Source organism: Schistocerca piceifrons, chromosome 2, assembly GCF_021461385.2.
Source record: "Schistocerca piceifrons isolate TAMUIC-IGC-003096 chromosome 2, iqSchPice1.1, whole genome shotgun sequence".
Classification (NCBI taxonomy): Eukaryota; Metazoa; Arthropoda; class Insecta; order Orthoptera; family Acrididae; genus Schistocerca; species Schistocerca piceifrons.
In genome coordinates, this window is record NC_060139.1 from 735,899,733 (window position 1) to 735,912,976 (window position 13,244).

At 37.5% G+C, this 13,244-nt stretch overlaps 1 protein-coding gene across 1 annotated transcript in view; it reads left to right on the top strand.

Annotated features, from left to right (window-relative positions):
* LOC124775806 (general transcription factor 3C polypeptide 1) overlaps window positions 1–13,244 on the top strand; it is a 354,943-nt gene that overhangs the window by 101,260 nt on the left and 240,439 nt on the right. The window contains 2 exon segments of the mRNA XM_047250637.1: window positions 2,753–2,924; window positions 6,654–6,870. Coding sequence (XP_047106593.1) covers window positions 2,753–2,924; window positions 6,654–6,870 — 389 coding nt within the window.

Below are 13,244 nucleotides of genomic sequence, written 5' to 3' on the forward strand. Positions count from 1 at the left end.
CTTCCACTTGCACCAAGTTCCAGAATAACTACCTGCCTCACACAGTGTTCAATAATGTGGTTGGCTGTATTTCATGACCCAGGTGTAATCTTTGCTTAGGCATAGTGTACTTAATTTCTATCATTTCAAACAAGTTTTTGTACTCTTTCAATAACATTAGCACTTCCTCATATTACTCAAAAGTGGAACTCTAAAATATGGAATTTAAATTACAGTATAACCCCAGTTAATTGAACTCGGCTCAACCAAAACCTGTGTTATCTGAAATGGCTCCAGAAAGACTTTACTCATGGAAACAATACAAGGCAAGAATGTGCTGGGCTGCAGTTAGCGCCAAGAGATGAATGCCTGGCCAGGAGTTGGTTCCCCACCCACTGACTCGCCATTCCAAACAAAGCTACACTGCCAACAACAGTTCATTTAAGTGGTTGTTTCTTTCCATTGCATGTGAATTTTTGTGCTATGCAACTAACAGTGAAGTACAGTAGGCCTATACTGTATATTAATGTACCGTAATCCTAAAACTGTAATTTCAACTTTAATGAAGAACATAAGCATACTGTACAAATAGGTACAAAACTTTCAAACCTTTCAAAATGACATACAATACAAAATACTGCAGTACATATTAGATGTTTTGCTTTAAAAGTCTGTCTTTTTAAGTATTCTCTGTGTGTGCGTGCCCGTGCGTGCGCCCACACACACACACAAACACACACACACACACACACTCTCTCTCTCTCTCTCTCTCTCTCTCTCTCTCTCTCTCTCTCTTACGTCAACTCTGTTCGGTTAAACTACTCTAAGTTACGTCAACTCTGTTCAGTTAAACTACTCTAAATTTTCTGTTTTACCAAGCAAGAATATCTATAAGGATTCACTGTTCTCATCAGACTTTGACCACTCACTAAAGTGCACCATATAAAAAAAGCTGGAGTCATATATCTTCCACTATGCCGTACTTCCAACACACTAGAGACATCTCTGTGGAGTCCATCCGGAATACACTGGCCGAAGCAGTGACACAATTTTTGTCCAAAGCACTGGGCGAGTTCGTTCATGTTTTCAGAAGGGGGAGGCCAATAGTGTTTCCCTCCTTCAGCCAGTCTGCAATGACAGAATTGAGGCACACATTCTGCAATCTTTCTCAAACAATTTTATGGAAACCATTCAGTAAAAAATTTCATTTCTGCATTACTTATATCTTTATATATCAGCTTCATGACATGGCCCATCAGTGATATTTGCATAGAAGTAAGACACTGTGCCAAATTCAAAAAAGTTTGCAACAATAGGGGTTGCTATGATTTTGCATTTGGTGCATATTATATATTATTTTGCTGTGTATGAAATTTAGCTAGCATACTGAATTTTTCTGTTGACTTGGATGGAGTTCTCTATCTGTCACCAATCTCGAGAAAATTGATCTGATGTAGCATATTTATTTGCAACCAAGTGCGCCAACAATAAAGTCAGAGTGAAATGTCCACAACATTCCCATGTTTCATAAATTGATTGCGATATCGAAATGAGATTTTGGCAAATGATAGCACTGAAAGAGGAGAGTATTATGTCATAGGGTTATTATGCAAAACTTCATTATCTACCATGTTATTCCACTAACTATAATTTTTTCGATGAAAGTATGTAATTTTTGAGGGCCATCTTCAGCTGTGAAATGAGAAATGCTATGGGGTTTGGAACAACATAAGCAAAGGCATTATACATTTATTTTTGTACTGAGGATGTGCTTTTTCACAAGCTACTGGCCTTACTTTTCTTCAGTTACATGCTTAATAAACTTAATAATCCACTGTTTGAGAATTGTCTCGCACTTGCATCTGCACAACGTGTTAGTGAAGTGACATGTGTAAACTCCACTGTGTTTTGGCAAAGAAGCAGAATTCTAACATGGTAACAAGAGAAATGTGTAGCCTTTACTCAAAATTCGCTGTTAATGACACTTCTCTGAAAGTTACAAATTGTTAGCAAACCAGGTGAAAATAAGCCGTTGCTTTTGTTGCATTTTCAGCAGATTAGTTTTAGATACTCACCAAAGCAGACGAGGACAGATCTTTTTGTATGGTCACCATGAAACTTGGTGGTGTGGAGAGTCACCACTTAATATTAGCAAAAAAAAGTGAAAATAGGCTCCGGTTTTAGAACAGCAAACAGCCCCCCCCCCCCCCCCCACCCCCCCCCCCCCCCCCCCCTCTGCACTACTGCTCTCCCAAAGCATGCCCTGCTGATGGCGCACCTACCGGCCATATTATTTTGCATGAACTGTACTAGACACCACCTTGTCCAGTGCCAACTTTTCTTTTATTTAGTTGCTCTGGGTTTCTACACCTTATGTGTGCACAGGAGTGTACACACCACAATGAGCAGCCACAAAAGTAAATGTATTGAGAAGAATGAATGTAGTATTCATTTATAGAGGTTTTTTCCATTCACTGGTTCTCAAAAAGTACTTGGAATGGCTTTCTTTTAAAATAGCCAGGCTTTTTGGTATATTACTTGTTCAGTATTAATGTTCCATAGGTGCGGCATTTCATTTCACAGAACTAATAATACTGTTATATCAGGTCTTTATGTAACATAAGTGATGTAACCGTCTCACTAATAATCAGTGTGCCGTTTGCATCACTATTTCTTGAAATTTAAACTCGTTTCTAATTACTTGCACTGTTTGCAGCTGTACAGAATGAAAAAGCTTGTCATCAAAATATATTTATTTTCTGTGTCATTTAAGAGAATCCCTTACCGTGCTTTACATCCGGATGCAAAACCAAGTGAATGGAAACTCAAAAATAATGATAAGGAGAAAACTATACGAGTAATCCAATTGATAGATCCAGATATGAATGTGCAAGACCTCTGGGCAAAAGACGATGAATTTGAGGAACCAGAAGATAGTAACACAGGTATTTTGAATCATAAAATTCTGTATTTTGTGGTTAATATTTGGTGGTTAGGTTAATACTGTGAGTATGCCTTGGGTAAAAATAAGTCCATTTGATTTATTGTAAGGGGTGGTCAGAAACAGTGTGAAAAGCTTATGAGGGTTTGCAGGGTAGGTTGTGCTTAGAATTAATTGTTAAGGGAAAAAATTGATGTGTTGTGCCATTTCCAAGTTAATTAGCATTGAAGTTAGCCAATCAGGCCATTGTGCATTCAACAGCAAGTGGCGCCACCAGATACAGTTAGTGTCACTTGTTCCTTTAGCATAGACAATAGCGCACAAGACAACTCAGCCTTGGATTGACCATTAGTAGCGTCCCATATCCAATTTGCACTAGTCTTTAGTTCGGTTTTAGGAAACCAAACGAAGAACAAGTTTGGCGACACCATCTCTTGGGGGTCACTTGAATGTATGTGCGCAATGATTTGACTGGCTAACTTCAATGCTAACTAACTCAAAAATGATGCAATGTATCAAATTTTTTCTTAATAATTGTTTCTCGCATCCTTACAAGCTTTTCAGTCTCTTTCTGATCACCTTGTATATTTATAATATCACTAATCACTAAATGTTTGTAGTTTCTTATTTTTGACAGTATTTGCTCTGTACCTGACTATGTTCTCTTCCTGTATTATCAAACATACACCAGTAAATATGAAGCAGAGAATTATGCAGAAAGAATACATGCTTCAGCACGTAATGAAGAATTAATGGCGTATTTCAAACAGTGGCCAGTCAGCATCCAGCAAAGTTTATTTGTATGGTTCACATTATCTGTCATTTGGTTGTACACAGGTGATATAAATACTGTAGGCATCTTTAAGCAATTGCAACATGAGATACTTTTTACTTACCATATTTGCTAGCCTAATCTTACATTTCATCTTCTCTGAGATTGGCTCTTGGCTAGCTATCGAAACTCAGTTCCTAACCAGCTGTATTCAAAGATCAGTGGTGAGCTTCCAAGCATTCACTGAAATCTGTATGTATTTCAAAATACTTTTTCAAATTTTGTGGGCAGATTCCTTACAACAAAATGAGAAAAAAAGTTCGTATAAATATATGCCCAAAAATCCTTCATTTTAGAGTTATTAATGAAAGTTTACAAATTTAGGTGATTGGAGGACATCAATAAACAAATGCGTACTAAATACTTGAAAGGTCCTCCTCTTCCTTCTAAGGTTTATTTGTATGCTTCGAATTATCAACTGTCGCACCTTTTCAAATACTCATTGATGGTTTTGAATGGTTTTGCAGTCTTCCCATGACACATTGGTAAAGAGTTTCTGCATCAGGGTGGTCTGCTGCATAGACCAATTGTTTAAGATGCCCTCAAAGATAATAATTCAAAGGATTGAGGTCGGGGGAATGTGCAAACCACAGAACTGGTCCACCTCTACCTATCTATTGGTCATGGTAGATACCAGGCAGTGCAACTCGAACACTGAGATTAAAACATGCTAGAGGTGCATCATGAACCATATGTTTCTTCTTATTTGGAGGGGCACATCGCCTGGTAGGTCTTGAAGGGTGTTCTGAATAAAGTCCTTGTTGACAGCATACTGGGAGAACACATGTCCCTACAACGCAGCCACCTACAATTCCAACTCATACACACAACTGCTGCTGATGTCTAGCCTGTTCTGTAGCATGAGGATTGCAATTGGCCCATATATGTTAGTTGAGGAAGTTAGTTATTCCACCTCTTCCAAACATTGCCTTATCTGTAAACAAAACTGAAGAGACAAACAACAGATTGGTAGTTTGTACCATGAACCTCCAAAAAAGTTCTCCTTTGGTGGGTTATCAGCATGCTAAGGCCCTACTCATGTTGGAGATGATACAAATAGACGAGTTGCTCGTGAAGTACATTATATGCTGAACTTTGTGCTGTACCGCATTCTAGGTCCACTTGTCTTGCAGCAATAACTGGCTCTTCTTTGAAAGCCCATAGAGCGTGGTCTTTCTGGACAGACATACAAGCGACATGCTGTCTTCCTGGGGCCATAGTCTTTGGTGCCATGGATCCTTTCTCTGCAATGCAACAGTACACATTACCAAAGGATGGATGACTCGGCTGTCTTCAGTCTGGAAACACCAACTAATACTGCTGTGCAGCCTCATGAGCACTACAGTTTGTGCGATCATACATAAAAGTCACATCTGCCAGCTCACAAAATGAATATCCTGCCATATTTGAATGGAACACTGTCAGTTAACTCACTGTCTGTAGTAAATGCACACTATGAGCACATTGAAGGCAGGTGAAAGAAGAAGGTAAACAAGCTGCCCTGGCAGCACAATGCCATCCAGGATACAATGAGTCAGATGGGAGCGTAATAAGTGAAGTTGTAGGCTGGAAAGCCATTGAATGTAAACTTTTATTGACAACTCAAAATGAAAGATTTACAGCTGTATGTTTAGATAATCTGTTCCTTGTTTTGGTGTGAGCAACCTGTCCCATAAGATTGTAAAAGTATTTTGGAACAGCCTGTATAAATATACGATCAGTTAAAATGCTACTTTAAACCTCAAGGAGACATACTGTTTTTCATAACTGAAGTATGCACTACGCACTTTGTACACGTGTAAAGAACAGCAATTTTATGTTGCCAAGGTAAACATGTATGAGCAAAATCACAGTTTGATCCGAGTTTAACTAAAGAACAATAAAATAAATTCACATTATATGAGCTATATCACTGCTCAATTAAACAGTGATAAAATAAAATTCCATTATATCACTCTGTTTGCAGCGTACAAGTGTTACCCCACACTAATTACCTACTTGAAATATTAAACTGCGCAGTTGCATCAGATCCTTGCCAACCACTTATTTGACTACTAATTATCTTGTAGATAACTGCCTCAGTGTGGGATTGTTCCGCTAACTCAAAATCTGGGCCATTTTCTTGGATGGGTCGTAAAGGTGTTTCTCACCATGCTCACCTTTTATTTTATATTGCAGCAGCTCATGTGGTTGTGTAACTGTTTTTAGCTAAATCAGTAATAAAGGAATAGATATGGGTTCAAAATTGTAGAACAGCAGTGGAATGGTACAGGCAATGTTTTTTTGTGATTGGTGCTCTTTATACATAGATGTGCCCACTCAGGGGGTTAATAAAATGGTTTCCTGATGACCCCCTGAGCCAAACTGACTATTTATTAAACTATGTATTCTCCACATTGGAATGAGTCTTTCATCAGCTTCATTATTTTTGTAAACATTGATGCGATGGTAAGAGAGGCTCAATTTTTATGGAGTTTATATCCTGTTAGGTGGCACGTGCTGTGCACTGCTCACTCACAAGTCGCATAGGTGATTGTGACAACAAAATTAACAAATTATTTTGCAACAGGCCACTAGGGGCTAGTGGTACATTGTATGAAAATAGTCGGACATTTAGCAAGTAGCCCTTGACAACTTCTAAACATTTTCATACAAAGTTCAGATTCACTCAGTGGAATATGTGTTTTGTATAATGGAAAAGAGATTGGTAATGAAACCAAAAAGATCTATATAAGGTGCTATAAGACCATCAGTTCAGTGTTTGTACTTTGCATTGACAGTTTTACATATCTATGCTGAACCTAATGTGGTACAGCATCTCCAATTTATTGCCCTTTTTTTTAACACAAGCTATGCATAAGATTGTTGTCATGAAAATTTTTGTTCTCTGTATTTACACAGTATCACCAGGGAATGTTGATCAAGTGCTAGACCGGCCATTACTCAGCCAAGCTTACTATGCAGTTGAAGCAGCTGGTCCACAAGGTGTTAGTCAGCTAGAGCTTGCTGCAATAATGGGCATGTCAAAACTACAGTCTAGAACAGTATGTAGAAACCTATTACGGACGGGTTTGATAGTAACATTTATGAATGACATAGGGAGACAGAGAGTATCCAGGTAATATAACTGCTTTTTTATTAATATGAAAAGTTGATGTCATTTGAGACTGTAAAGCAGATGTGAATTGGTATTAATTATATGTTACAGTGCTTAAAATGATACAGATTTGTATTTTATAACAATCTCCATATCATTATCTGTATTTAATTTTGTGTTAAACATGATTATTTATAAAAGAGAGGAATGGGATGAGACACTCATAGTATTGAAATAAAAAAAAAAAAATCTGTTGTAAAGGTGAGCTCGAGATATTCTCTGCTCACCTGTAGTTTTTGTTCTTTAGTGTCCTACTATGCAAGAAAGAAGCTGCATCCACAGCTTCTGTTTACATGCACTGGTGTCTCATTTTGTCTTGTTTTGATTCATTTCATTAATGTAATGTGCTGCAAGAACTCAGGATTTAAGAATAGTAACAGTCAAGGGCATCCACGGAAATGTATGTTTGGGCAGGGGCAACAACAGGGGGGGGGGGGGGGGGGGGGGAGGGGGGGGGGATCAGATTATAAAAGTGCCATTTTTTTTGTGTATTTGTACTGATCAGTTTGAAGACATGTCATAAAAATTGAATGTTGCAGATGATACAAAAAACTTACTGTATCCCAGCAAATTGATGGTTATTCACTCAATATTTCTTATCAGTAGATTAATTGTGCAGTGTAACTTCATGTGTTATCAAAATGGTACATGTATTCTGGCAGTTTTCAGTGACTAGAGGAAGCAATGTGGTGCTGATGTGCAAGACTCACATGTCCCATTCATCATTGGACTTACTTGGAGGTGCTTTGCCGATCTTCTTCTCGGGATAGTCGGCTGCGACAATCTGCCCAACTTCTTCTCTGAAGATATGATGCTGTTTGGAGGAATCTTCTCTACTCTTAAAATGATTGCGCACTCAGGATACTTTCAAATCAACCCTACTATATTTCACTTCCACGAACAGAACAGCACATAACAGTTTTCTCATAAATGAATCATATTTCGTAAGTCCAATGATTCGTGGTCCATCAGAAACTATTAATTACTTTTACAATAAATACAGTTCCATAAATCTCTCAAGGTTCTCGCAACTCCACCCTCTTCAACTCTAGAGAGTCAGTAAGTAAGTAAGTCAAAAGTTTCTTTTCTTTTCTTTTACATAATTCAACTGTTCACAATAATGACTGATGTAGCACCATCACGATGTAAGGCGCGCTTGCTCCTAGTGCTGGGCATGTAAGTTCTGTAGTGAGCGCGACAACCACTTGCCCGCATTGATCAACCGTCCATCTTGTGGCATTCTGTTGACATACATCCACCCTGTGCACAAAGAAAACCGGTGCAAGGTAGACACATTCTCACGTTTCTCACGCTCATACATAAAATATTGGGTGTTCGAGATGGTGGAAAGCGGAGGGTCTCTAGAATTTGCATCGAAATTCTCGAGGCACTACTTATCCCTCCCCTTAGCTCGAACACTTGATATTTTATACATATTCAATATGTACATTGACATCATACTTAATAACAATCCACCTCTCTGAGACATTCAGTTACTCCATAATTCTAGATATATATATGTATTTTTCATAAATTCTTGAACTTCACAGGATAAGCACTCTCTTTCAATTCCACTCGTAAATTACAGGTGTAATGGACCCTTAAACATTTTATCCTTTACCCTTAATCCTCATGCTACTCCTTCCTTTGTTCATACGGACTAGTACTATCCTATACAGCTTTCTGTTGTCTGGAGGAACACTGGAGAAATTTATGAGCCTGATCTTTCCAACATCCATAAATCTTAATAATGCTAGAGGCATTACGAATTCAAACTTACCAGAATAATTCCTACCAAATACGTGATTTCTATCACTATGCCGCCCTTTGTCCCTTAGGAACAGTACTTATCCCTTACTTATGGGTTGAATCTACAGGTAACCTTTCTCCTATATTCTATGGTACTGGTCAATCCCTTCCTTGGTGTCCCTGCTCACACAGTTTAGGTCAACCTCTCTTTGGTCTGCCTATATGCCCTTTTTTCCCTTCACTAAAAGCTGGGTTCGATAGCCTTCTCGTTATGTTTACTTACTCATTGTCGTGCTCTCTTAACTAAGTTCTTAGCAACTATCGTTTGATTCAGTTGGTAATCAGTAGTAGGTTGTTCTGGTCAAGTAAAGCATTTAATAAGAGGTTCACCTAGAAAGGGTTTACCGATTACTTCCAAAGGTGTTAGTCCAGTTGGTAAATGTGGTAATTCATTTAAAATAAGCTCAAAGTCTCTAATTTTTGTTGCCCATGACATATGTTCTTTATAGCAGCATGTGCGGCATAATTTCCCAATTTCTTTCATAACCCCTTCACATGGGTTAGAAGATGGATTATAGTTGGAGATTAATATTTGACGAATATTTTCCCAAGCTAGAAATTCTTTAAATTCGTTACCAGTGAACTGTGGTCCATTGTCGGAAAGGGACCCTTTTGGTTTTCCTACCTCGAGAAAGTATTGTTGTAAACAGTGTATTACCATTGGTGTGTTTGCTTTCTTAATAGGGTACAACTTAACATACTTCGACCAACATTCTGTGAGGACAAAAATGTAAGCCGGCCCTCCCTTTCCTTTTGGAATTGGTCCAAAGAAAGCTGTTAGACCATGTAATGCTTTAGGAATAATTGGATACATTTTATATTTAACATGAGTGTTATCCTCTTTTATCTTCTGACAAGTTTTGATGACCGATGCTATTCTATGTCCTAGCTTTTTAAAGTAATAGAACTTATTCATGTGTGAAATACATTTCTTCATACCGAAATGTCCATACCCCTTATGAATGCACCACACTAATTCGTCCTCTACTAAATTCGGTATGCATAAATGCCAATGTTGGGTTGTCTTATTGTCTCTCCAGAACAAATTATGTCCTATAATCTTCCACTATCCATCTTGATTAGGAGGCAATGACTTCCTAACACACACAGCGAATATATCTGTAAAATAAGGATCATGTTGGATGTTATTTGTTATTTTCTGAACCAATTCTTGCACCTTGTTAAGTGGATATTACAACATTAAAAAATTAATCACAAATATTACGCTAGGTCCTTTTGTAAATTTTAGTTCTTTTATGCCTACTGGTAGCCGAGACAAAGCATCGGGTACAGTATTCTCAGAACCCTTTATATACTGGATTTTAATGTCATATTCGTGAAGAAACAACATCCGCTGCATCAATATACTATTAGTAATCGACTATTCATTAAAAATGACAGAGCCTGGTGATCTGTATAGAGATATAATTTGGACCTCCATATCAGTGTTTGGAATTTTTGTATACTCCATACTATGGCCAATAATTCGTTTTTCTGTGGCTGTATAATTCAATTTATGTTTGTTGAGACTCTGGCTAACAAAAGCTATTGACCTATGGTCTGTACTTTCTAAACCTCATGCGCCTTGGAAAAGTTCTGCGACTATACCATAGTCTGATACATCAGTTGAAATCTAAAATGGTTGACCCATCACTGGATGGTGCAGTATCAGTGGTTCTGATAGTGCCCACTTAACACTTTCAAATGCATTATGTGCCTCTTGGTCCCAACTCCGTAGTTTTCCCTTCCGTAAAAAACGCAAAAGTCGAGGGTCGTTTAACTCTTGACTTTGTATATAGCATCTGTAATACCCTCCATTCCAAGAAATCCCTTCAATTGTCTTATGTTTCTAGGTGGTGGACACTCCTTCATAGCCTCTATACATTCTGGATCAGGCTTAATTCCTTGTACACCTATGATGTGTCCCAAAAATTTTAGCTCTTGCCTTGCAAAGTGTGATTTAGACAATTTTATTGTGATAACTCTTTCCTTAAATCTTTTTAGGGTTTTCCTCAAGGTCAGGCAATGCATGTCCCAGGTGGGTGATATTATCAGTATATCATCTACATATATGATTAAATCCTTTAATAATGCTCTTCTTAATGCTTTGTCTAACGCATGTATGAATACTGATACCGAGATATTTAGTCCAAATGGTAATACATTAAAATAATAGGATTTCCCATCAAATAGAAATGCTGTCTATTTCCTTGAATGTGGATGTAACAGGATCTGCCAATACCCAGAAATGCTGTATATTTCCTTGAATGTGGATGTAACAGGATTTGCCAATACCCAGCAGTCAGGTCCATCGAGCTAAAATACTGTACTTTCTCAAATTTGGATAGTAACTCATCGATGTTAATAGGTTCATCTCTTTCAGTTTCTATATGTTTATTTAGGGTGCAAGCGTCCAGTACTAGCCGCACACCTCCTGTAGCCTTTTTCATTACTACCAAAGGATTATTTATAACACTCGTACTGTGTTCTATTATTTTATTGCCAATCATTTTACTGATCTCCTCCTTAACCGCTACCCTTAAGCTTACTGGTATCGGCTATGACTTACAAAAAAATTGAGTATCATCTTTGATCTTAAATTTACATACATAGTCACTAATACTACCAGGACTATCAGAAAATACCATTTCATATTCTAATAGGATTTTGGTTAAATCTGATTTTTGGTCATTGGTTAATATTGGGGATTCATTCACTTTATTTTTTATGTCAGCTCGATGTGATGCATGACCTGCGTTTTCCATCTCTGGTGACAATTGCGCTGTCACTGTTAATCGTAAACGCTGGTGATTAGTTGTTTGTTTATCAATATAACTGTCTGTTATAAACTTAGCACAATATTTATCCTCACTTAATCCAAAATAAAGACAACTCTCTTCAAAATTCAATATGACGTTAAATTCTGACAGCCGATCTAGGCCAAATAATACCTCCCTATTGTTATCCACCACTAAAAGTGACTGACAAAATGGGACATTCCCAATGTTGAAGTTTACCTGAGTCTCATGTTTGCTCTTTGTTCCCATAATACCTACTATGCATACTCCTGTTACTGGTAATAGTGGTAAGTTATGTTTAGTTCTAAATATATTAAAGAATCCACTAGAAATAAGTGACACTTCACTACCAGAATCAATAAATATATCGACTTCAAAATCTTCTGCTTTTCCAACTATAATCGGTTGTAGATTAATTGTAACTACGCCAGGTTCCTCAAGTAGTAATCATTCTTTTGTTGGTACTTTATGTGTAAAGTAAGCATATTTATTATGAGGTAGGCCTTCTAATGTATTTCCACAACCTGGGCCCTGGCCCTGGATCCAGATAGCACAACGTTTTCCTCATTACTGGCTGGTTACTGAATCGAGATATACCATTTCCATTTTGATCTCTATTATTACTAGGTACAAATTCTTGTGTAGTTACTGGGCCTATATTCGAAAGTGGATGTCTTTTTTGATAATTATCATTACCACTATTCCAACTATACCAGTGTACTCTAGCCAAATTAGTTTCAAGTCTTTTAAAATTGCTATTGCTATTATTATTATTATTATTATTATTATTATTATTATTATTATTCCTTCTCTAGTTCTCATTTTGATGCATGTTCTCATTTCAGTCTTTATTTATTGCATCAAGTGCATCTACAAAAGGTAATAATTCATCTACTGTCTTCCACCCGCTACATAATATGTTTTTCCTATCATAAGTGGGTAATCGCCTTATCAAAATTCTTACCAATCCCTCTCCCTCTATGGGTTCATCTAAATATTTTGTCCTTGTTAAATTCCAGTCAAAATATTTTCTCATCGTACCCCATGTATTGTTATAATACTTTGGGTCCCACAAATCAGATATTAACTTTTCTTGGGCACTTGTTGACCAATACTTCTCCTTAAACCTTTTCTGAAAGTCTGCCCAAGATGAGAAATTCTCTATATTCACTGTGCCCCACTCTGAGGGCTCTCCTAGAAGGTAACCTACAGCAAATTCTAGCTTTCCTTGCGTCTTCCCAATTCTTCGGCAAGACTTGATTAAATCGTTTCAAGAAATGAGTTGAGTGTACGTCTCCATATGGCTTAAATTTGGGAAATTGTCTGGAAAGTCCAGAATGTGCTCCCCATTGTATATATGTCACCACCTCCCTAGTCAACACTACATTCGGAGAAGCCACCCTTTTCTCTTTCTTATCCTGTATAAATTTAAACTCTTTCCACAAATCGTCCATGACTCTCTTAGTATCATTAAGTTCTGAAGCTAAATGTGATGGAACATTGTTTGGGTTTACCTTCTTGGCAACTTTTCGGTTGATTATTTCCTCTACCTGTTCCTACAGATCACTTATATCTATGTTGTCTGAGGTTGCTAGCTTTTCTTTAAAATTTCTCTCCACATCATCGATTCAAGTGTTGACACCTGCAATTTGCGATTGGGCGATAGGGATCAGCTTATTCTGTCTTTCTACGCTATCGTTTAAGGTATGTAGTCTTTGTTTCACTGCA